Source organism: Natrix helvetica (assembly GCF_964273705.1).
Source record: "Natrix helvetica genome assembly, chromosome: 1".
NCBI lineage: Eukaryota > Metazoa > Chordata > Lepidosauria > Squamata > Natricidae > Natrix > Natrix helvetica.
In genome coordinates this window covers 299,637,708-299,663,514 of record NC_138548.1, presented here as the reverse complement: position 1 = coordinate 299,663,514, position 25,807 = coordinate 299,637,708, and the positions used below count along the sequence as shown (strand labels likewise).

At 39.8% G+C, this 25,807-nt stretch overlaps 1 protein-coding gene across 1 annotated transcript in view; it reads left to right on the top strand.

Moving 5' to 3' along the window:
• DNAH1 (dynein axonemal heavy chain 1) overlaps nt 1-25,807 on the top strand; it is a 201,851-nt gene that overhangs the window by 72,957 nt on the left and 103,087 nt on the right. Inside the window, exons 19-30 of the mRNA XM_081935349.1 lie at nt 932-1,130; nt 2,092-2,345; nt 2,775-2,987; nt 12,228-12,392; nt 13,976-14,097; nt 14,902-15,007; nt 17,012-17,191; nt 18,617-18,757; nt 19,844-20,007; nt 20,355-20,468; nt 24,077-24,265; nt 25,122-25,227. Coding sequence (XP_081791475.1) covers nt 932-1,130; nt 2,092-2,345; nt 2,775-2,987; nt 12,228-12,392; nt 13,976-14,097; nt 14,902-15,007; nt 17,012-17,191; nt 18,617-18,757; nt 19,844-20,007; nt 20,355-20,468; nt 24,077-24,265; nt 25,122-25,227 — 1,953 coding nt within the window. The remainder of the gene's footprint in view (nt 1-931; nt 1,131-2,091; nt 2,346-2,774; nt 2,988-12,227; nt 12,393-13,975; nt 14,098-14,901; nt 15,008-17,011; nt 17,192-18,616; nt 18,758-19,843; nt 20,008-20,354; nt 20,469-24,076; nt 24,266-25,121; nt 25,228-25,807) is intronic.

The window sequence follows — 25,807 nt, the reverse complement described above, 5'->3', positions numbered from 1 at the left end:
TTCTTTAAGCAATTCTCATGTCTCCTATTGACTTTGCTTGTTTGAAGTCCCCTGAAGAGGTCATAGATAGCAATCATATGACCCTGGGATGCTGCAACTATTGGAAATACATACCAGTTGCATCAATTTTGATCACATAACCGTGGGGATGCTGCAGTGGTTGTAAATGTGAGGACTGGTCATAGGTTGCAGCATTTTTTCAGTGCCATTGTAACATTGAACAATGCTAAATGAATGGTTGTAAGTTGAGGACCACCTGTGCTTAGTAAGATGGCTTTAAATGGCAGATTGGAGGCTGTGCAAATGAGACCTAACATTGTTTCCTTATTAGATTTCTCAGTGTTTTCTCTTTTAGGATATGGTCAAAAGTAATTGGTTTGGTTTGGTGTTCTATCGTATACTTATTCTGAAGAGGGTAAAATATTAATGCCAGCCCATGAGAAACTATGGAGACTTGTGATCATCTGCTTTGTTGAGAGTAAAGTTCCTCTCAAGATATTTAAAAACAAAGAACTGTCAAAATGGCTTTAGGGCTCCTTCCATGTTTATTTATACTAGCATAGGAGGAGCAAATAAGTACACAGCATGACTGCATGTTGACTTTGTTTAGAACAGGGGGGTCAAACTCAAAGTCTGTGGGTCGAATCCGCCCTACAGGGTGCTTAGATCTGGCCCATGGGCCTGCCCTGGAAACAGTGAAGGACCAGCCAACGGAGTCTCTGCCAGTGAAAACGGAGCTCGGGAGGGCCACACACAGGCCTCCCAAGGTAGTTTTCAGCCGTGACAGCCCCCCTGGGTACACACACCCTGCCCCCCCCCAGGTCAAACACAACCCTGATGTGGTCCTCAATGAAATCTAATTTGACACCCTTGGTTTAGAAGATACTTTCAACAAATAAAATTCATTCTTTCTTGTTTTTGCTTCCCTCAGTATGATAAGTTGTCCAGGATGGTTAAAGACTTTCAACCCTTCTATGATCTTTGGACCACAGCATCAGACTGGCTTCGTTGGGCAGACAGCTGGATGAATGATCCTCTGTCTGCCATTGATGCAGAGCAATTGGAGAAGAATGTCAACGAGTCCTTTAAAACAATGCACAAATGCGTAAAACATTTCAAGGATATTCCAGGTAAGTGCTAGGCCTTGAACCAGAGGTGGGTTGCTGCCAGCCAAACCAGTAGTGGTGGCGGCGGGAGGCTCCGGCCACCCGCCCAAATGCTTCTGCCCTTGCGTAAGCTCATGTGCGAGCATGAGCAAACCAGTAGTAAACTGGTTAGCAACCCACCACTGCCTTGAACCAATTATCTATTGTTTTGATGAGGGATGAAACTAAAATCTGGACTTCTTTAGGAACTGTTTGTCTATTCTTACCTGTTGTAATACAACCACACTGTGGGCCTGCTCAATGGAAAGCGAGTTTCAGAAAATTCAGAAAAAATAATGGATATAAAAAATACTTAGAAAATGCTTGCCTCTGCACCCTTTCAGAAATTATACAAATATATCAGAATTATAAATTTTTCTGAAATGATCTTGACAATAGCGTTATGTTTCAATTGTAATACATTCTGCACTGGAGGATTGTCGGGGGGAGGTTGCCTTTTAACTTGTGTTCTGTTTTAAGCCGTGTATTCTATTTGAAATGCAGGGAATCGGTTTAGCAGAAAAATAACATGAAGGAATATATATGTAAACAGGATTAAAAATACAATTGTATAACGAAGTAACATTTTTGTTTTTCCTGTACTGAAAGAATCTTGTCTCATGAAAGCACTGCTAGCTTATTACTTTTCTACTGCAAGAGCAGCCAGAGGCTATGCAGCAGACTATTCAAAACAATTTTAAAATATTGCCCCAGCGCTGCCTTTCTCACAATTATAACTTAAAAGAAAACATCTATTGGAAAAAATAATCTTTAATCAGATATACAAAGAAATAACACCTGCTAGGAGAAACTGTTAATGTAATTCGGTTATTGTAATGCTGCATTTGTCAGTGATCTTTTCCTGATTGCTTTTTTCTGTAAACAATGCTGTGATTTACTCTACCCTGGTGTCTTTTGATGGTTATTTTTTCTGTCTTATGAAAAGCATGCCAGGATGTGGCTGTGGAAATCCGTGGCAAAATTGAGGAATTCAGGCCTTACATACCACTGATTCAAGGGCTGCGCAATCCTGGCATGCGCAATCGCCATTGGGACATGCTTTCAGAGGAGATAAAAATCAACGTGAAGCCCAAAGCCAACTTGACATTTGCCCGCTGCCTGGAGATGAAGCTCCAGGATCACATTGAGAATATAGCCAAAATTGCTGAAATTGCAGGAAAGGAATACTCAATTGAGAATGTGAGGATGCCATTCAATTTCTTTTTCCCTGTAGCCTTCCTTTGTGTTCCAATATGCTATCTAATAGCTGAATTGTTTTCTTCTTACTTCTTGTTCAGAGAATTTTAATTTTTTTATACAATATATTGGTGAAAAACATTGGCAGTCTCTCTGAGAAGAAAGTATCATTTCTTAAATTAACATATGGTATAAAGAATGCTGGATGGCTTAAACTAGGGTGAAATTCACTGGAAATCTTATGTATTTGCATGTCATTCATTAAGTTTTCTAAGAATAAAAAGTTTAGGTAGAAAACAATAATTCCTACTTTCTTTCTTTCCTTCTTTTCTGCTTAGTAAAGCTCAGCCATTGCACTCTGTTTTGTCCAGTTGCCATTTTTAAAGAGAGCTATGTTCAATGATGTTAATAATATGTTTTCACATTTCCTAGGCTTTGGATAAAATGGAGCGTGAATGGGAATCTATCCTCTTCAATGTAGCTCCCTACAAAGAAACCGAAACATTTATTCTGAAGAGTCCTGATGAAGCTTCTCAGCTTCTTGATGATCATATTGTTATGACACAAAGCATGTCCTTCTCGCCTTTCAAAAAGCCATTTGAGGAAAGGATCAATACATGGGAAACTAAGCTGAAGTTAACCCAGGTACACACTTTCAAGTTGCTTTCTGTGATCAGAAGAGGGATTATATTTAACACAGATTCTTAACTAAAATAATTCTGAAGATAGTAACTTGATAGAGCAACATCTTTGATACATAGGTCCTAGTGCCATGATGGCAAACCTATGGCACGTGTGCCACAGATGGCACACGGAGCCATTTGCTAGGGCATGTAAGGTGCTGCCCTGTCAGCTGGCCAGTGCGCATGCATGTGCTGGCCAGCTGACTTCAGCCTTCTTTTGAGGCCGTTTTTTGTCCTTCAAAGGCTTCATTGAAGCCTCTAGAGCGCAAAGAACCGGCTCTATGGGCAAACCGGAAGTTTGGGAACGGACTTCCGGTTTGCTCATAGGACCGTTTTTCGCCCTCCAGAACCTTCTGGAAGCTTTCCTGAAGGCTCCGGAGGGCGAAAATCAGCCCTATGTACAAACCGGAAGTTATCATTCCCAAACTTCCGGGTTCCCCCTAGGTCTGTTTTTTGCCCTCCAGAGCTTTCAGGGAAGCTCCTGAGACCTCCGGAGAGTGTTGGGGGGGCTGTTTTTGCCCTCCTCAGGCTCCTAGAAAGCCCCTGGAGCCTGGGGAGAGCAAAAAATCATGCCAAAAGTGGGGGGGCTGGTCGCGCACACATGCATGCGTGGGAGGGAGTCGCACCTATAGCATGGGTGTGGCATGCCTGCGCACGACCCCCCCTGCGTTCCTCCAGCTTTTGGCATGGGAGCCAAAAAAGGTCCTAGTGCATGCTCAGATCAATCCACATTGACATCTTTGAGAATAGATTTCAACTTCTACTTACTCTGTAGATTAAGTGAACTGTTATTATTCCCCCCTATACAAAGTTGTTATTCACTTATGCATTATTCCCTTATAGCAAATACAAAGGGATTAGTTTAAGAAGGGTGGGGGGTTTTTTCAGAATTTTGATCAAAAGAGTTCCAAAAGGTAATGAGCTAAATTTGGGGGAGTGTAGGGAGGCCATGAAATCCAGTAATATGCCAGAGAATGGCTCTGCAGATCACAACTTCTTTCTTCTTAACGCAGTTGAAAAATAAATGTATGTTAAAAGAAAAGGCTCATTACATACTTATTGATTTTGTTGTTCAATCATCATTCTTTGCTCTCCATGAACTATACCATGCCAGGCCCCTTGTCCTTCTCCTGGAGTCCGCCCAAAATCATGTTAATTGTGTCAACGACACTATTTAACCATCTCACCCTCTGCCATTTCCTTCTCTTTTTGCTTTTAATACTTACTGATTTAGAGGAAGCATGTGATAAATCAGCTTAAAAACATGGAATATTTTGCAAAATAGGAAGTAGATTGGAATCTGATTATGATAATTCTGCCAGCAAAGAATGCATGAGAATAAATAGAATACTTAGCAAACGTGTTATCGCTGAATGGAAAATAAAGCAAAGTTGTGTGGTGGGATTTTAATGGTTTAATGTGTTTATGGATAAATGTGTCAGTTGGGGACATAGATGTACATGAACTTGGAGACGACTTCATATTGTTAGCTGAAAACATAATGAATTGCCAGGAATATTATATAAATGGTATAATGCAGTGAGGAATATATTATGAAAATGAATTGAAATTAATGTAAGCTAATTTATATTTAATTTAATTTTAAATTTAAATTAATGGTAAAGCTTATTGTGTTTGACAGGGAAAATGGAATAAATAATTGTAAGTAATGCATGAAGAGCAGAAAAGTGAAAGCGAATACTTGCATTTGTGTAGTTTTGCATAATATTTACTAAATTGAGAAAATAAATCTTTTTTCCTCCTGGCTACTGTTAATTTTAAAACCTCACAAGAGTCAGTAAAATAATTTTTAAAATAAAGATCCATGGGTAAATTTCTGATTTATAATATAGGTAGTCTTGGACTTACAACTATTTGAGAGGTGGGCGAGGCGTGGCCTCAGGGGTTTTTTAGCAAAAAATTTAATTCATTTTTTAGGGGGTTCTAGGGTGGGGGGAGGGGTTAGCCGGGCTGAGGGAGGGACCAGTGCCAAGCCGGCGGGTGGAGTTAAGGAAAGGAGCGGAGCCATTAAGGGGGGGAGTAGCGATACTCCAAAAGAGGGTCTTTTCATTCCAACGGTCGTGGGGAGGGGCAGGTGCGAGGGTAGACAGAGATCGCATCACCGGTTGGGAGACCGCAGTCATTGGGTACGGCCGGTCATATGTCCCAACCCCCGCAATCTAGGTGGTCAGGACCTACAGAGCCAGGGCCTGAGGCTGATGCTATGCAATGTCAGGTCCGTTGTCAACAAAGCCCCCCTCATTAACGACCTGGTGTCGGAGGGGGAGCCGGACCTGGCAGGAATTACGGAGACCTGGCTGGGCCACGAGGAAGGCCTCCCCCTCGTGGAAATGTGCCCGCCAGGCTACCGCGCATTTCATCAGTCACGGGCACTAGGCAGGGTTGGTGGGGTAGCGGTCATTGTGAGGGAAGGTCTTGAGCCGAGACAGACCACTGTGCCACAGATAACCGGTTGTGAGTCCCTGTATGTGAAGTGGGGCCCAGGGAAGCAGTTGGGCTTGCTAATAGTATACCTGGCTCCTCCCTGTGCATCAGCAGCCCTGCCCGAGCTCCTTGGGGTGATCGCCGAGATGGCAGTTGAAACGCCTAGACTATTGGTCATGGGTGACTTCCACCTGCCATCGGTAGGGGAGGCATCCGAAGTAGCTTGGGAGTTCATGGCTTCCATGACAGCCATGGACCTGACCCAAATAATTCAGGCCCCCACACATGAGGGAGGACACACACTGGATCTTATTTTTGTCTCTGGCCAATGGAGGAGTGACCTGGGAGTAGGGGATTTAGCTATCACCCCCCTGTCATGGTCTGATCACTCACTGCTCCGGCTCGACTTTCCAGCCGCTACTCCCCACCGCAGGGAGGCGGAACCAGAGTGCCCAAGATGGTTCCGCCCCAGGCGCCTGATGGAACCTGATAGGTTCCAGACAGAACTCGGGCCATTTCCTGTAGCCCTGACCCACACCCGTTCGGAGGACCTAGTGGCTGCATGGAATAGTGCGGCCGCTGGGGCCTTGGACCGGGTGGCGCCTTTGCGGCCTCTCTTGCGGCAGCAAACCACCCTGGCTCCTTGGTTTACCGAGGAGCTGAGGGTGATGAAGTGCCACAAGAGACGCCTAGAGAGCAGATGGAGATCATCACGCTCTGAATCTGACCGAACTCAGGTAAGAGCCCATTTACGGACTTACCTTGTGGCTTTAAGAGTGGCCAAGCGTCAGTATTGTGCCACTCTTATTGTGTCCGCAAATAACCGCCCTGCCGCCCTGTTTGGGGTGACCCGCTCCCTCCTCCAACAGAGGCCGTGGGAAGCTCCTCTGCAGGGCAGAGCAGAGGAATTTGGGGAGTATCTGCAGGACAAAATCGCTCAGATTCGAAGCGAGTTGGTCCCTACTAGTGGTCTGGAAGGGTCGTCGGAGGCGGGTTGTGAGGTCCCATTCTGGGAAGAGTTTGACTCTGTTACCTCCGAAGATATGGACAGGTTGCATAGGCGACTGCGAGCCACCACATGTTTATTGGACCCGTGTCCCTCCTGGCTTGTACTGGCATCCTGGGAGGTTACACGAGGCTGGCTCCAGGAGTTAGTCAACGCTTCCTTGAGTGAAGGGTTTCTGCCGGCCGCCCTGAAAGAGGCGGTGGTGAGGCCCCTCCTCAAGAAGCCTTCCCTGGACCCAGCTCTGTTAGCCAAATACCGTCCCATCTCCAACCTTTGCTTTCTGGCGAAGGTTGTAGAGAGTGTGGTGGCACAACAGTTTCCGCGCCACTTGGAGGAAAATGATTATCTGGACCTGCGCCAGTCCGGTTTCCGGCCCGGCCACAGCACGGAGACGGCATTGGTCGCGTTGGTGGATGATCTCTGGAGGGCCAGAGATGGGGTTGCTCCTCCATCCTGGTCCTATTAGATCTCTCGGCGGCTTTCGATACCATCGACCATGGTATACTATTGCATCGACTGGAGTGGTTGGGGGTGAGGGGCACCGTTTTGCGGTGGTTCTCCTCCTAACTCTCTGGCCGAGTGCAATTTGTGTTGGCAGGGGGGCAGAGGTCGACCTCAAGGCCGCTCTCTTGTGGGGTGCCACAAGGGTCAGTCCTCTCGCCTCTCCTGTTCAATACATATATGAAGCCGCTGGCCGAGATCATTCGTGAGTTTGGGGTAGACTACCATCTGTACGCGGATGATACCCAGCTGTACATTTCTACCCCAAACCACCCCAACAATGCTATCGAAGTGATGTTCCGGTGTCTGGAAGCTGTACAGATCTGGATGGGAAGTAACAGACTCAAGCTCAACCCGTCCAAGACTGAGTGGCTGTGGCTACCGGCGCCCCGGTTCAACCAGCTTACTCCATCACTGGCCATTGGGGACGAACGTCTGGCCCCCGTGGATCGGGTATGCAATTTGGGCGTCCTTCTGGATACCCGGTTGTCCATGGATGACCATGTGACAGCCGTGGCCAGGGGGGCGTTCCACCAGGTTTGCCTGGTGCGTCAATTGCGTCCCCTATTGGACCGGAGCGCCCTTCGCACAGTCACTCATGCGCTTGTGACGTCCCGGCTAGACTACTGTAACGCTCTCTACATGGGGCTCCCCTTGAGATGCACCCGAAGGCTGCAGCTGGTTCAGAATGCGGCCGCGCGGGCAGTCTCGGGAGTCTCTAGCTACTCCCACGTAACACCTCTCCTGCACGGGCTGCACTGGCTACCTGTGGCTTTTCGGGTGCGCTTCAAGGTGTTGACCATCATTTTTAAGGCGCTCCATGGCACAGGACCTAGTTATTTGCGGGATCGTATCCTGCCCCACACATCCCTCTGGCTGATTCGCTCACACAGAGAGGGACTCCTCCGGGTGCCATCCACTAGGCTGTGCCAGCGGGCGACGCCTAGGGGAAGGGCCTTCTCTGTGATGGGCCCGACCCTCTGGAATGACCTTCCCCCCGACATTAGAATGACTTCGGATCTCTGCTCCTTCCGCCAGAAACTTAAAACCCACCTATTCCAGCTAGCCGGCTTGGCCTAATTCCACCTGTCCCACCTCAGTTCTATTTCTAAATTTTTACGATTGGTTTTAAGGTCTGTTTTTTAATTTTTATAAATTGTACAGGGGTTGTTTAATTTGATTTTTACCTATTTGTTTGATTGTCTGTATGTTTAAAATTTATTCCTGTACACTGCCCCGAGTCCCTCCGGGGAGAGGGGGCGGTCTAGAAATTTAATAAATTATTATTATTATTATTATTATTATTATTATTATTATTATTATTATTATTATTATTAATGACGGTTTAAAAATCATTGACAGTGCTGTAAAAAGTAACCTATGACTGGTCTTAACACTTATGACTGTCACATTTTTCCTGTTAAAAAGTCAAGAACTTGGCAACTGGGCTGTATTTATGACGGATGCAATATCCCAGGGTCACCTAATTGCCATATACAGTCTTTATTTTTAATGTTTTTTAGTCTATTTATGGTCATTAGCCATCATTACATGCTTGACTCAAACTCTGCAGAATATTGCAGGATGGCACAGAAATGAAACACAAGGTCTGAACAAACCAGGTGACACGTGTGCACTTATAATGTGATCATGTGTACTTCAAGCGTGGTTTTGCACATTGAAAAAAATCCTTTTACCAGATAGATTAATTTTCCATATGATGTGGGTTGCAAAGATTTTTACCAACAGATAAAAACTTTCCCACCGAGAAGCACTTTTCTATTTTGCTGGAAAAATCTTAGTACAGCGCTACAAAATGGAATGCTAGAATGCAGGTGCAACCGCTTGGACACAGACAATATAATCTTTGTCAATTACGAAAATAATGCTCCCAGGAAGATCTACTGCCTTATCTGCTGCCTAAGAGGCAAAAAGGTTAACTTGCAAGTCTTGTTATCCTGGGATTTCAGAAAAATGAATGTTTGGGATTATGATGCCCTTTTCTTCAGTTTCAGAAAGTTTTAGCACACTGTTGTTATTTCACCACCCCCACCCCCACCCCCACCCCCGAATGACTTCTTGACCATCCACGGTAGTCTCAGCGCTGTCTGCTTTGAAGAAGACACTTAATTACACACCTGTCTGCCCACAAAATCTGAAGAGGAGAGAGAACTGTAATTTTGTAACCCCCAGTCTGACTCAGAGGAATATTGTACGCTTGCCAGTATCAGTGAGACTGGAAGACCTCAGAGCATATTTAATCAGGCATCAAGAAAGTGGGGCTTTGAACCTGACTAAGCCAACGTACTTCAAAAAGGGGTGTCCTTTTGGTTAAAGTTAGTGAATAATCTCAGGGTCATTCTGCAAGTAATTACTTCAGCTGGTCCTAGAGCATTCAGTGCCATTGTATCAGATGGACATTAACGGAATGTGAACTAGATGAGATTCTGTTAGAACCTAACTCTTCCCTCTTTAGCCCAGATATTATTTTTGTGACATAACCAACTCAGTGGGTTTATAATAACTAAAATTAATTGGCTGACGTTTCCATAAAAACCTTGGTTGCCCTGTGTTCAAGGAACAGTCATTATTACTGGATGAGGAAAACGTTGAAAGATACCGCAGCATTTCCCCATCATCAGAAGGATTCCAATGATTTAATGATTTCTCAAGGAAGGTCTTATATCTTAGGATCTTTCTCTGCTGATAAAAATACTATCCTCTATTTCTTGAGTTAATAGAAAAATATAGCAGTATTTTTTTTTCTGTCCCTATTAACAAACCCTATGCTGCAACTATTAATGCGTGTTCTAGGTTCCCGCTATATGGTATTGCCTTGATTATGTAGGCGTAGGGCATAACAGGCAAAGTAATTTGTGGATTAATTGACCAGGGAGAAAAGGGGAAGCCGGCATCAACTTAAAAAAGCCTCTCTGGTCCCACAAGTTACTAGTTCAACCGACAGTTCCTCTGACATAATGGCTAGCAATTTTACAAACCTTGTCATTGTCTTTGGATGCATTTTCAGCTTAAGAGGAAAAAAACAGTTTAACACCAGAGCGCTAAGGACCACTTAAGCCTGTCTTACTCCTGGGCTGAGATGAAGATGAGATGAAACCAATATCATGAGGGCATTTCAGAAAACAAGTTTTGCCAGGGCATGGCTTTGCTCTGGTTAATGGAGGTATAAAGAGGCCTTCTAATTATTTTTATTTTTCACTTTAGAACAATTTTGGCAGTAGCTCCAAAATTAAGAGGGCTTCATAATAAAGTTATTATTTTTGAAACACATTTTAATACTTAGTGTCTCACTTAAATTTGTTCCTTCTGGTACTGCATAATATAAAAAAGAATAATGACTCTTCCCGCAAGAATAATAGAGTGCAGGAAAATCAATATGCTTTGGTATTTTAGTAACACTTTAGTTATTACATCAACCAATATAATATCCACTAGTTGATGCTTTATTATGTCATAAGGTGGTTAATACCATCTTTTTTTTCCTGAAGAGCATTGCAGTGTACGGTCACTACATAAAATGTTTAAAACTGAAAATGGGCAACCAATTTGTTCCTTCCCCCCACCCCAAGGTCTTTTGGCTTATCACTAGGCCTGTTCTTGTTTAAAATGGTTGTTTTAAAAAGGTTTGTATTTTTATTTTTGAAGAATGTAACATATCCTACTTTTCACATTAGGATTTAAACAGTGAAAGTACAAATAAGATTGTAGAGAAAGTCCCTTCTTTAAAATGACTAGTGTTGATATAAATTGTCAGTTGTTGAAGGTACTGAGGCTATGGAAAGCTAATGTGCTGCAATAATAGGTTAAGGAATTTGGAATTTGGTACACGTATAAAATGGTTTCACCTTTTTATTTTGCATTTTTTATTTTCTATTCCTTTCTATCAGGAATGTTTGGATTTCCGGTTACGTTGTTTAAATGCTGTAAGTCAGGGGTGTCAAACTCGTGATGACACATTGTCATCACATGACATATCACAACTTTTCCCCCCTTTGCTAAAATGGGGTTAGTCATGGCCAGTGCATGACTCATCCAGCCCATGGGCCACGAGTTTAACACCTGTAAGTCAATGTTACTTTATTTAAATACTGTAAGTCAATGTTTTTCCTTGCATGTTATGTATGAAATAGACATACTTCATACAGCAATAAATGGTTCCTTCTCTTTACAGTCTTTTAGACTGTTTTGGAAAGGAGAATCACTAATATATGAGATGATTGGTGAAGTCTTTGTAATTCTGGTTCAGTAGATATAGAATTTATAAACAATTAAACTGCTGGCTATACTGTACAGCCATCATTGTGATCATTTTTTCTAGTTTTTTTTTTACTCATGAATAAGCCAGATCTAGAGCAAATACCATAGTCTTCTTGAGACCTAATAAGAGTATATTTTACATTGAGAGCTGCAAATTTCTCTCCAAAATTTATATTTTGCATGCAGTAAGCGATGAGATCTCTTTGGATGTCCTAATGTATATTTAAATCCAACTTGACATGCGTAGACTTCTTCGTTCCTTATGTCCTGAATATGCTCTATAAAAAGGGTGAGAATAGAGTACCTTAAAATTAGAAACCATTTCTTTGAAAGAAGATTGTCACTGTTTGCTGTCTTTCATATTAAAAAGTATATATGAGCCATTTTTCTCCTAAGTCTTCTAAAGATTAAAGAGACTTTACCTTTTTCAAAACCTAGTGCCTTGATATAAATATCTATCTATGCTTCCATGTACGTATAATCCAAGTTCTAATTTTATGCATTGCGGTGGCCCTTAACTATGGTCAAAGTGGTTTAATATATGTATTTATTTATTATTTCAATGTCAAGGCTGTGGATTCTTCAGGAATTCTGGGCATCTTATAGATAAAAATTAGAATACAAAAATGCCAAGAAAAAGCAAGGAAGATAGTTGAACCAGAAACAAAATTCCAAAAGCCAATAACCAACCCCAAAGGTTTGACTCCATCTAGCTCAGGTCCAGGGAGAAAAAACAGGTCTTAAACAGTTTGTGAAAAACAGAATCGTATGAATCTGAATTAACAGCAAATATCGTCTAGGGGGATATTTTCCTTCCTTCCTCCCTCTATTGTATTCTATTGTATTCTTTCTTTCTTTCTTTCTTTCTTTCTTTCTATCTATCTATCTATCTATCTATCTATCTATCTATCTATCTATCTATCTATCTATCTATCTACAAACATACACACTTATACGACATATTATTTCTAGGATGTCTTGGAAGAATGGCTCACTTGCCAGCGTTCCTGGCTATATCTGGAACCCATTTTTAGTTCGGAAGACATCAATAGACAATTACCTGTGGAAAGTAAACGTTACCAGACAATGGAGAGGATGTGGAGAAAGATTATGAAGAATGCCAATGAGAACAGAGAGGTGAGGTTATAACTCTTAGCATGGGGAACTTCTACAAAAAGACTCTACGCCACTTTAAAGCTGTCTTTGAACTTTAATGATTCCACAATATCAGTAATGCTTAAGAAATAACCAATTTTAAGCTGTGCTTTGGTGTATTTGAAAATGCCCATACAGCTACTTTCCTTTTGCTGTTCTCCAGAGAGTCTATGGATGTGCTGGTCTCTCATTGGCTGAAATACTCCTATCTCCTTATTTCTTCATGTTAACCATTCAGCTCAGTCTTTCTCCCATTCATGTAGAAAATTTACTACAATAACATTTTGCTAAGGCACTATTACTTCAAAGATCTTTAAGATATTACAAAGAAATAGAGCCTTATTCATAGCTCCCCCTCGATGACAAATACATTAATATTCTTTTTGAGAAATTGCCACACAACATGAGGTTAAAACATAAATGATGGAACATGTCTGTACTCTGGTCTGCTGGAAAGAGCACTGATTAGCTCCTGGAATTTGTGACATTTTGAAGGTTAGCAACAGTTTGGCTTCAAACCGGTCATAGGAAATTGGGGGATGAAAACCATGATAATGTGGATGTGTTCAAAGCTTAATGCTATTAAAAATGTGATTTTGCATACATTTAAAGAAGTATATTAAAATGTATTAAATGTAGTGTGTAAAATACTCAGTCTTATCAATGTATACACATCTGTAATATGTTTCTTAGATTTAGGACACTGGGTCAAATTAATCCTTGCCCAAATTCTAAGAATTGTTGTTCCTTGTTGAATTTGCACCTTATTGTGTGCCATTGTTAATGAATTTTTGGTAGGAGTCCTGTTGATTTTGGGATAAGCAAAATTAAATAAAGAACTCTTATATTTATTTTCTTTGCTTTTCCTTGAAGACGTTTCGCTTTTCATCCAAAAAGCTTCTTCAATTCAGTCCATGACCTGGATGACTGAGAATCTCCATAAATTATATTTAGTTATACAGCTTAAATGTTCCCTTTATTTACACATCTGAGAAGACACATGGTTAAGACATGTTTTGGGAGTTCTACTTCAGTTTCTTTTTTTTTCTCCTATTCACAAATACATTCCTTTCTTTTATTCAGTGTTAGCTCTCATCGCCTTGCTGTAGGATTCAAATAGGGTATTCTATGGTTAACATTAACCTTCAAACAATGATTTAAAATCATAGTTCTAGGTGGAAACTCTCTCATGGATTGCATTTTCTTGAGGATGGATAGACATAGCTAGCTCCTTTTCTCTTTTTCCTACTACCCATTTTTCTCTCTTTTCTTTTCCAAATAATTTATTTACTTTTGAGTATCAATTTGCTCTCTTTAAATACAGAGACCAAAGGTATAGAGATTGCGATAGGTTTGCAAACTAAGATTTAAAGAGCATTACTCTTTCTTTTCATTTTGTTCTTTACAATGTTGTAATTTTGCTTCATCCCAATAATAAGCCCTTTTTGTTGTAACATAACACCAGCATTCTTATTATTAGTGCATGACTGAAATTAAATCCGCAATGTAAAATTATATTACAATTTTCATTGCTTGCTCAATTGTGTTAATCTGTCAATTTCCAGGTAATTAATGTATGCCCTGATCCAAGGCTATTGGAAAAGCTAAGGGAATGTAATAAATTACTGGATCTGGTGCAGAAAGGTCTAAGTGAATACTTGGAGACTAAGAGGGGAGCTTTCCCAAGGTAATTGTATGATCTGAAATACTTAAACACACACCCAGGAGCAACAGAAAAGAAAGTGAAGGATCTCTCTTGCTTCCTACTTGAAGATGTCCTGTAATTCTCACTTGAGGAAATGTATGTTTGGATGCTGTTCAGTTTTTGTATCAGGGAGACAAGGGATGTTGAACAAGGAAACTTACAGTATAACCTCAGGAGTAAAATTATTGTAATTGAGATTTAAATATAGAGCAATAGGAAAGAAGAAGAAGACTGGAAAAGCTTGTAGCATGCATTTTGAGCTTCATGTATGGAGGTTTCGTATCAGCTTTCATTCCCATGTGCTCAATTCACTAGACAAAGATTTACTCATATTCTGGGACAAGTCTTAATTGAAGTCTCTTTTCTGTAAGGCATCAGAGTATTACTCATTTAAGGAGGGAGAGAGGGAGGGAGGGAAAAAGAGAAAGATTTATTACCCAGAGAAAAATGTCCTCTCCTTTAAGTCTGATGCTAAATCTCCCAGAGTTTTTAGAATAGCATCAGGCAATAATCATTTCTAAAAAAAGTTCACTGGGAATTCATAAAAGAATAATGGGATCTAATTTTCTCATAATATCCTGGATTAATCTCTTTGGTATTCTTACATTTTCAGTGTTTTCCTTTTAGAAAAGGAATGTTTATTCTTTTAGAATCCCAGTAGAAGGATTGCATTAGAAAGAAATCGATTCTGGAATTAGATCCAAGGCTTTAAAATTGCATTATAATGTACCATATCATGTTGTGCTCTAGAATCATGGGACAAACAAGAATCTTTTTCCTTTCCAGATTTTACTTCCTTTCTGATGATGAACTTTTAGAAATACTGTCTCAAACCAAAGATCCTACAGCTGTGCAGCCTCACCTCCGCAAGTGTTTTGAGAATATTGCACGGGTAAACATTGCATGGCAAAATAATGCTCTCAAGGTTTAGCCCCAGGCCTTGGCATCCCTAGCAGTCTGATGAGGAGGAACTGACTTAAGATCAACTCTTACAGGATCAAGTGGCTTTGCATCCACAAAACTTCTAGTTCTGGGGATTTTCCATTCTTATTTCTGAATGGCACAACTGGTTTGCAATTTGGGGGGTTGAAAGAGCAGATGGCAGCTATGGCCTTTGTACAGGTTTGTTCTGGGCATTGATTGCTCATTTTCCTAAATTGAGAGCCCTTCTTCATTCATGCCCTACTCACCTCATATGTGTAATACTGCAATGCATTCACCTGAAGATCACTCAGAAGCTACCACTAGTCCAGAATGCAGTGGCATGAGTATCTATAGGCTTACCTCACTATTTCCATGTAACGTTCCTCCTGCACAAGTTGCTCTTGTTACCCAGTAGGTTTCTGAGTACAACTTCAAGGTGATGGTTTATATTACAAATCCCTATAAGACATAGGGCTTAGTTATTTTTCTTTCCTTTCTTGTTTCTACCAATCCAATAAGATTTGACAATTTTGACATGGCCTGCGTCCCATCTATCAAACTATGCTATACTACAAGATCCAGGAGTTATACCTTCCCTAACATAATATCTATCCTTTGGAACACCATGACCCTGGTGGTTCAAACAGACTCAGTTCTCTTTTGCTTCGACTATCTTTTTCCCTGACTTTGAGTTAGAATGAAATGTGCATCCACTATGGGATAAGTTTTACATATTTATAGGGTAGAAGATGATAGATAGATAGATAGATAGATAGATAGATAGATAGATAGATAGATAGATAGATAGATAGATAGATAGATGATAGATGGATGGATGGATGGATGGATGGATGGATGGATGGATGGATGGTCTAAATTACCTTCAGTAATAACAGACCTCATCTTCCCACTTGATCCAAATGCCTAGGGAAACAGTCAGTGCCTTCAACGCCTTCCCCTGTTAGAACTATCTTTCCTTTTTTTAAATACATTGTGTCTTTTTAAAAAGTTTTTACACTACCCCAATCAGTGATAGTTACTTAGATATTTAAACTGTAAATACATGAGTAAACAAAAAAGCAAACAAATAGAGAAATTCTATATATTGAGATGAGTTAGTGAGATGTCACCAGGTGTGGGTTCCTGCCAGTTCTAACATGTTCTATAGAAGAGGTTCCACAAACCTACCATGCCATTTAGAACCGGTTCCAGCTCCCCCCCCCCCCGTCCTCACCACGTGTGCCCTGCCCACCACTCACTGATTGGCTGGCTCACTAATCACCCCGCCCACCTCTAAGAGTCCTATCTAAACCTTAAAGTCTTAAAGCTGAAGTTTGAACATCCCTGGGGTTTTTTTTTCTAAAGGGTTAGGGGTGAAGAGGTCTTGTAACCTGACAGCTTTAAGACTTGCACACTTCAATGCCAGATTTCCTGAGCCAACATGACTGGAGGAGGAATTCTGGGAGTTGAAGTCCACAAGTCTTAAAGCTGTCAAGTTTGAACACCCCTTGGGTTTTTTTTTCTAAAGGGTTAGGGGTGCAAGGGTCTTGTAACTTGACAGCTTTAAGACTTGCGTGCTTCAAATGCCAGAGTTTCTGAGCCAACATTTTGGTTGCTAAGCAAGAGCGTTGTTAAGTGAGTTTCACCACATTTTAAAAGTTGGTCACACCCACCCAGTCACATGACTGCCAAGCCACTCCCACTCAGTCACATGGCTGGCAAGCCACTCCCACAAAGCAGGCCACAGCTACAGAAGAGGTTCTAAAAAAAATTGAAACCCACCACTTGGTGACACATATAGGTACTGCTATGTGAGCATGCTTGTGATATCAGAAGATATTTCTCTATATTTAGAAAGTAAAAGTAAATGGGGAAAAAATACCTACCTGTTAACAAGATCTTTATCTCTTCTTTGTACAAGGCAAGAATGGAAGAATGGTTGTCAGTCTCATGCTGTGTTTTTCCTCATTAGCTTCTCTTTCAGGAAGATCTGCAGATTACACACATGTATTCTGCAGAAGATGAAGAAGTGGAGCTTTTCTCTCCTATTTATCCTACGGGCAATGTGGAAGACTGGCTGCTGCAAGTTGAGAAAATTATGAAGGCTAGTGTGCGGGACAATATTGAAAGAGCAATTAAAGTTTACCCAACTGTAGGTATCTTGATTATAATTGTACAGAATTCATGTAAAAATGAACGAACACTATTTGTACTATCGTAAGGCTCCCATCTCTGCCGATAAACTCCCGGTGTGAATTTTAATAACCTTCTGGTTTTCTCACCCTATTCTTGGTTCTTAATATGCACATAAATGTGTCTTGGGGTCTGCCTTCAATTTATGTTTCAAAAACGCATATTTCTTCTTTGAGAAAAGCCTCTTTCCTCTTTTTTTGTCCGTTATTTAAACAGGTTGTATGGGGGTTGCAGAAGTAAGCCAAATGATTGTCAGCAAAGATGGTATAAAATACCTTGGACTAAGTGGGCTTAGATTGGCCAGGCCAGGTATTAGATTTTTGGTTTTTTAGTCTTGTTAGTGGATGTTAAAAATGTTGAAATACATAAAACTCCACAAATATCAAGCCCTGTTTATAGTAGAAAATGATTTTTAAAAAGGCTAGCATAGCTTCTAAAATATATTTTCAAGATTTGCAAGGTAAGTTAAAGAAACTGAAAGCAATTTTCAGAAAACCCCCTCTGTATATTGTCAGCCTTGTCTTATCTTACCAGTAGTAAAACCACAGGAATGTATTTGACACTGTGACACAATGAAGGAGGAAAGAAATGAGAGGTATTGGTCTGAAACTTATTAGTCATAATCAATATCTATAAGATAACAGAGAGACAGCGCAAAATGCTGCACTGTAATCTTATTTATTTATTTATATTTCATATTTCTTAAACGCTCATCTCCATCTGAGAGGGGCTCTTAATCTTAACTGTTCCTATGTTCTCAACTGTTGAATCTTCTGAAGCTACAATCAAAGTACAACTTGATTGGATTTACTGATTGAAGTTACAAATTTAGGAATGAGATTGCCAGCTGAATTTCATGGGCTGAAGTATTCTTGATTGTATGGAGCTGATAAATGGCTCTCCAGGACAAAGATGCAGGCTAAGTTTCTAAAAGCATTATTGATCCAAGGAGTACATTAAAGCTTCATGTCTTTTTGAACATACTAGGCTGAGATCTACTGAAGGTGAGGCTTCCTTGTCATCCTTATCATCTCAAAATCTGCTAGCCACATTTGTAATGTTGTGTAGATTTGATTTTAGTCTCATTAGCTGGCTAGTGTCTACAAGAAAGTGGTGTGAAAAAGATTTAAATCTCTGTCCTTGTGATATCACTGAACTGATCTTAACTTTTTTTAAAAGCTTTCATATTTATGTATATGCTCTAAATGCTAAGAAAAATGTACTTGTCTCTCTCCCAAAGGAACCCTCTATACATTGCCACGTACTGTTATACATGTTTTACAGTAAATTACAATTGATTATATCAGGGTTATGGGATAGTAGTGAAGATGAAAGAAAATTGCCCATTTTTTTTAACAATAAAGTGATCTATTTTTAATGAAAGACACCGCGGACCACATGGGTCTTAGATTGGCCAGGCCAGGTGACCATAGCTGGATGTCAAACATACTGGACAAAAGAAGTATCAGAAGCTTTAGAAGCTGGAGATTTGTCTACCAGGCTATTTCCACAGCTAAGTGCTCAGGTAAAAATGTCAGTTAATTGTATATTTCCATTTAAATTATTTCTGCAATGAAAAGTTGGTTTTCATGTTATTTGCTAGAGTAGTCTTCTCCTAGCCCTATTCAGATATTTTTCAAATTACAATACCATGTTTCAAGTAGTTATTCATTGGTTTTTGGGCTCAAATTTAAAGTGCTGGTTTTGGCCTTAGAATCTGAATAGTTTGGACTTCTGGGATAAAGCTACTAGAGGACTGGAGGCTAAAACATATAAAGAATGGATGCTGGAATTGATATGTCTAGTTTGATGAAAAGAAGGGGTGACATGATAGCAGTGTTCCAATATCTCAGGGACTGCCAGAAAGAAGAGGGAGTCAAGCTATTTTCCAAAGCACCTGAGAGCAGGACAAGAAGCAATGGGTGAAAACTGATCAAGGAGAGAAGCAACCTAGAACTAAGGAGAAATTTCCTAACAGTTAGAACAATTAATTAGTGGAACAACTTGCCTCCAGAAGTTGTAAATGCTCCAACACTGGAAGTTTTAAAGAAGAGATTAGATAACCATTTGTCTGAAATGGTATAGGATTTCCTGCCTAAGCACGGGGTTGGACTAGAAGACCTCCAAATCCCTTCCAACTCTGCTATTCTATTCTGTTCTGTTCTATTCTATTCTACTAGAACAGTTAGTTTCCAGCCTATTTCCTTGCTTTTTCCTGTGTTTAAAATCCAGACAGGGTTTAGTATATCAGCATGCATGTCTAGAATTAAATTATGTCTATTCTCATTTTCTCTGAAAAACTACTGTCAAAATAATCCAGAAATTGATGGTTGAAAAGAGCAGAATAAAGGAATATCATGATGATATCTGATCTCCATTCCCACAAACATTCAATTCTGCATCCATTAAAATACATAGAATAGAAAAATCAGGCCCTTTTTTATCTTGAACATGAGCAGTGAGTTCAGGAGAAGATTCTTTTTTCCCCCTGTTTCCTAAGTAACAACAGTTTTTTTATGAAATCAATATAGAGGTGGCTGGAGCATATCAAGTAGATTTGCGATTTAGTAGGTAAAGGCACTGCCTGATTTGTTTTGCTTTATTTGCACAGCTGCGTGACCTAGTAGCACTTGTGCGAGGTAAACTGTCTCGGATGCAGCGGGGAGTGTTATCAGCTCTCATTGTGATTGAAGTTCATGCCAAGGATGTGGCAGCTAAACTTATTGAGGAGAATGTCATGAGTGAAAATGATTTTGAATGGATTTCCCAGCTCAGGTGAGGGATTTCCTCCTACCTGTGATGTTATTAGAAATTGCTAGTAGTATGGAAGGATTGTTCATTTTAAGTAGGAGGTACACTGAACAAGAGAGAAAGAGAGAGGTCGAGCATACTTTTAATGGTCTGAAAATATTCCTTCTATTCTGTGTTTTTACCTTCTAATACTTTTATTCAGAGCATTGTTCTAGTACAACAAGCATCCCCTTAATTATCCCATCATCAGCATCATTCTTATTTCTGAGAAGATTGTTTAATATAAATGAAATCTATCCAGGTGAACAGAAATGTTGTACTATAAAATGTACCAGCCATGTATTTCAATTTAACTTTTAATGCATTATTAGGTACTACTGGACAAGAGATGATTTATACATTCGGGCAGTGAATGCTGAATTTATTTATGGCTATGAATACTTGGGTAATAGTGGGCGCCTTGTGATCACTCCTCTTACTGACAGGTATAGTAACTCCTTTGGTGTCAAACAATTAAATATCTTCATAGTTCTGAATGAATAAATCTGAATCAAGGCACTTGTTTGTGACTTTTGGTGAAGTCTGTCATCAATTGACCCACGAGGTAATTTGTCAGGAGCCAGCTATATGCAGGAGCCCTCTACAGAATAGCATTTTGGAATACTGTACATCAATAAATATTGCAATGCTAGAGTTATTATCGCAGCAGCAGTCATGGACTTATGTCAATCAAGCCTGAAGTGATTGGAGAAAATGTGGTGCAGTCAACAATCGCAGCCTTGTAGATTCCACCATTTGATTTTCTTTGGATTTGCTGCTGTCATTCTTTTAATGCATGCTCATCATCATATCAACATAAGCGTCTTATGCAGGCTGAGGCATTGGGATGGAATAACCTTTACACCCATGATAGTGGGGAAGTCAAATCATTGCATACGGGTAAAATCCAGCTGTTGTGGTTGCTGCTGGCATAGGAACTCAATTGGTTGTTATACTTTTTGAAAAATGTGCTGGTGTTGGTGAGTCATTTGCCATGGAGAAATTCAGGACTCACTCTCCATACTCATTTTCCATACCATAATGATTGCCATCATGACAAATGTGATTGTCACCATGACAATTGTGACATGTCGGTTTAGATGCAGAGAAACAGCAAGTTTTCTTGTAGGCAGGTAGATACACAACCTTGAACAGTTTTCATCCCAAACTGCTTTTTCTCCTCTCCACCATATCCAGTTTGTGGGGACATAGACCAAGAAAATATGTGGCAGCAGTACAATGACAGTTAACACGAGGTGGTCAGGGTCTCAATGGGCCTCAACAAGGTGGCTGTGCAGATCAGTGCCTACCATGATAGCCATGCCTTTGTTGTTTGAAACAGTAGATTATTTTGTATCCTTTGCCAATGTCACTAGACTTTTGTCCTTTCTAGTGTGTCTCTTGTATGCACATAATATCCACCTTATATCATATTAGCATGTCTACTGCTCATGACTGCATCCAGTCAAGGTGCTGATCTTGATTGGAGCAGTGTTTAATTATGATGTTTGACCTGGCTTCTTTAGCCAATTCTGCCCTTGAACCAGTAACCTTTGCCCTCTTGTCAGGGAAGCCAGGCAAGACCAACATGTCACCTCCGGGGAGATGTCCTAGCATTGTTCAACATTGTATGTGGCTATTGATACATTAGTTGTAGCAGAAATGTACCAACTGGCTTGTTGCCCAAACTTGACACCAGTTCATCCGGGTTCAGCTCAGCATTACCCTTGTGGGAGGGCATCAGTTTCTGGTAGCATCAACAACGAAGAACAGATCTCATTGCCAAGCTATGTTTTGTCTGCAATATCCTAATCTAGATGAGCTATCTCTTATGAGTTGTCTGCCAAATCAAACTGAAAAGTTGAACTAAGGATTATGTGTCCAGAAACCGGTGATTTACTGATGAGCCTAGATGTGAAGCTTAACGGCATGCTGTTTAAAAAGTAATAAAAAATTGATTGCAGTCAAATGTGCTGTGGAAGATGATAGCAGGATGTGTTCAGAATTTCAAAGAAGTAGGAAGCCTGAAGAGCAGGTGATGCTAATGTGAATATACAACTGAGGAAGATAAGTTCAGCACAGAAAACAATTAATAGGGTTTCAGGATGTTTAGAGACAGCAAAAGAAAGAAACCCAGGAAAAGACCAATAAGTAAATCAGCAATATTTGTGGGGTAAAAATCAAGGCAATTATGAAATGGGCACAAAACCCTTCGTGACATGGGTTCAGGTTACTTGAGAGACCATCTCACCCCAATGGGATTGGCCCGTACCATTCGTGCCAGCAGAGGAGGCATGCTATGGGTCCCATTATCTCAATTATTCTGACTGGTAGGGCCCAGAAAGAGGGCTTCTCTGCTGTTTCTCTTACCCTTTGGAACATTTTGCCCCCAAATGTGAGGTTGGTCTCTACTCTCCCATTTTTCTGTAAAGGCCTAAAGACATGGCTATGCCAGTTGGCTTGGGGCCTCAGTGGGGGAATAGCACAATGGAGGGGGTTGAATGAGTAATAACAGATCCCACCTCTCCCCTACTTTGCCCCATCCCTCCCCATGAGTCCTTGGTTTTAATGTCCGATTTTAACTTATGTTTTAACTGTATAGGTAGCTGTAGGTTGCCCAGAGTTGCCCTATAGTAAGATGGGCAGTCAATACATTTTATAAATAAAATAAAATAAATAAATATGAAAAATCCAGCTTCTTTATGGTTCTGCAGTACTCATTTGGATTTTGCAGCCCAGGTTTATTAATCCTTAGTTAAGGTGTGAGAGCCTTCAAAAATTATATGAATCAGTTATGTCAGTATAATGCTGGAAACGAAGTTAATTATTTACAGTATTTTAATCTCACGCTTCAGACAATTCTTTCTCTCAAAGCACCTCACATCAATTAATAAAAGAGAGACAGGCTCCACTATCAGGTTTTCAAACTTTAAAAAAAAAGACACATAAGGGAAGAAGAATATTGGGAGTTGGGGAGTTTAAGGCCAAAACAATATAATATGCTATAAACTGACATTTCTATCCAATTTTGATCAGACCAATCTTTCCCTCATGGTATTCTTGCAGACATCCAGCCAAAATTGATTACACTTGTTTCTTTCCTCAATAGACAGGGCCAGAGTGCCCTTTTTCTTTGCTTCAGTAATCCCACAGCAATAGAATATTGGAGTTTCTTTTTCTTCTTTTTTTCCTGACAATCTAGGGAAAAGTTTGTGATGCAAGAATCACTTGGGGTTAATCCGCTCATCCCACAGTCGTATGGAATCTAGACTATCTCAACATGCCTGCTATAGTTAAAAGTTGTGTACAATTAAGATTTATACAAGTACATAAAAAGAAAATTAGCCTTTCCTGCTAAAAGCTATTACACAAATGCAAACCAGTGCTAAGATATATTTCTTTAATTATGATAATGTAGCATCCATATATGTGCAAAAAAGGGGCTTGTATCTTTTGTAAGTTGAATAGGATATGGTCATTGAGTTGTCAGTAATGTTGGTAGAGGCAATTTAAGCAAGTGGTCTATTGTGGATAATATGGAATGATGGAAATGCCTAATTAATTCAGAACAGTTAAAACACTCTTCGTCGGGTGGGGGGATAGCATAGACTGTGGGTATTGTTTCAAAACAGTCTTATGCTTGAAGATTGGCATCGGCATTGATTATTAGTACTTTGGCGGAGGGTCAAATGGATTTCTGAAATGCTAATTGTTCTCAAGGGATCAATTGAATCATGTCTAACCTCATTCAGCTCTAATTGATCATCAAATTAAGAGTCAGAAAGAATCAGAGAAGCTTTTCAGCCCTTTTAGTATTTTTTCTTTCATGAAATAATTGTATTCATTTTAGTAAAATAAAAGAGAACTCTTTTCTATATGTATCAACTTAGACTATGTTGCTATTTACATATGAACGATTTAAAATTGCACTTGTTCAGTAAAAGCCTATAAGGTAGTTCTTCAGAATGCTGGTTTATGAATAATACATGCTTCAATCTAGAAAATTTAAAAAGATACTTGCAGAATTCTGAAAATGATTTAATTCCTATTACAGATGCTACCTGACCCTGACTGGAGCCTTGCATTTGAAATTTGGAGGTGCTCCTGCAGGACCAGCTGGAACAGGCAAAACAGAGACAACTAAGGATCTGGGGAAAGCTTTAGCTATTCAGACAGTTGTCTTTAATTGCTCGGATCAGCTTGACTTTATGGCAATGGGAAAATTCCTGAAAGGACTAGCCAGGTACTAAAGCATAGTACTGTGTCCATGTAAATAAATATGCCTGAATAGAGCTACATCAAATGACGAGTGGAAGAGAGGATGCACATGTTCAGAATAAGTGATAATCTAATACCGCTCTCCTTTTTTGTTGTTGTTGTTGTTGTTGTTGTTGTTGTTATTGCCAAGGAGAAGTATTAACATATGTGGCCCTAAAGTATTGAGAATTGGCTAAATTTCAGTGTGCAAGATTAATTTACTTATTTATTAAATGTATAAACTGCTCCAATCTCTACAGTTCTGAATAGTTATGACAATAAAACCATAAAAAATGGAAACCCAGTATAATCCAAGAGAAAAATCAGATAGCCAAACTTTCCACAAAAGATCTATTATTCATTGTAACACAAGGTTTTGTGATAGAGCCATGTTTTAAAGCTGAGGGTGATATCAACCTCAGGTGAAACTGTATATTATCTTTTGAACTAGAATAAAGTAGGGTGTTCATGAAACAGAAATTTTATTTTGCTTTCAACAAACCTGAAACAAAATCCTACATTCCAGAGGTTTCATTAAACTGTTTTATATTTGTTGCAATTCAATATTAAAACAGTGTCCCAGCACTGCAACATCAGATTTTAGGAATTACTTCTCAGTTTTATCTATGAATAGAGCATTGACAAAAAATAAATAAGGAATCTTTAAGTATTGTGCTTAGTGCGGATTTCACATATGAATCTTCTTGCAAAATATCCTAATAAGAAAATTAGAACATTGGTTTAGTCATTTTTCTCTGCTGATACCTTCTGATTTTTAAGACTGATTGAATTAGTAATCACTACTATGAATATCTGGTATTCTCTTCTATTTATACACTTAGCTCTGGAGCCTGGGCTTGCTTTGATGAATTCAATCGCATTGACATTGAAGTATTGTCTGTAGTTGCCCAGCAGATTACAACTATTCAAAAGGCCCAGCAACAGCGGGTAAGTCAGGACGTCTTCGTAATATATTTTTGTTTAATTATTTTCAACTGGTTTTCATCTTGAGTCAACGTGAATGCATGATAATGTATTTGCGGGCTTTTTAGGAGTAACAATTTAGTTGTCTGAATGCAAAAAAATGCTACTTAGGCATGCATCTCAATGTATACCCAGCACATTGCTAAAGCAATTACAAATATCTGTCTGTCTAGCCATCCATCCATCCCCAAAGAGTACTCTAGTGATGGAGTAAAACATCTATTAACATTTGGCAATGTCATAATCCTAACCCTAACTCTAACTCTAACCCTAAACTAATACTCTTTGGTTAAGTCTAATTTTGTTTATTCCCACATATTTATCACAACTGAGATTCTTAACTGCTGTTTATCATTATAATTACAATTAATTTTTAAATTTAAAATTCTAAACTGGACAACTGTTTGAGCTTGACTTACCATATAAATTGTTCAGTCACTAGCATGTGAAATCTGTAAAATGGTGGGGAAGTTGTTATAACCAGAAAACAGTTTCTTTATGATGGAATTTGAAGATACATTTTTGAATATCAATTTGTTCACTA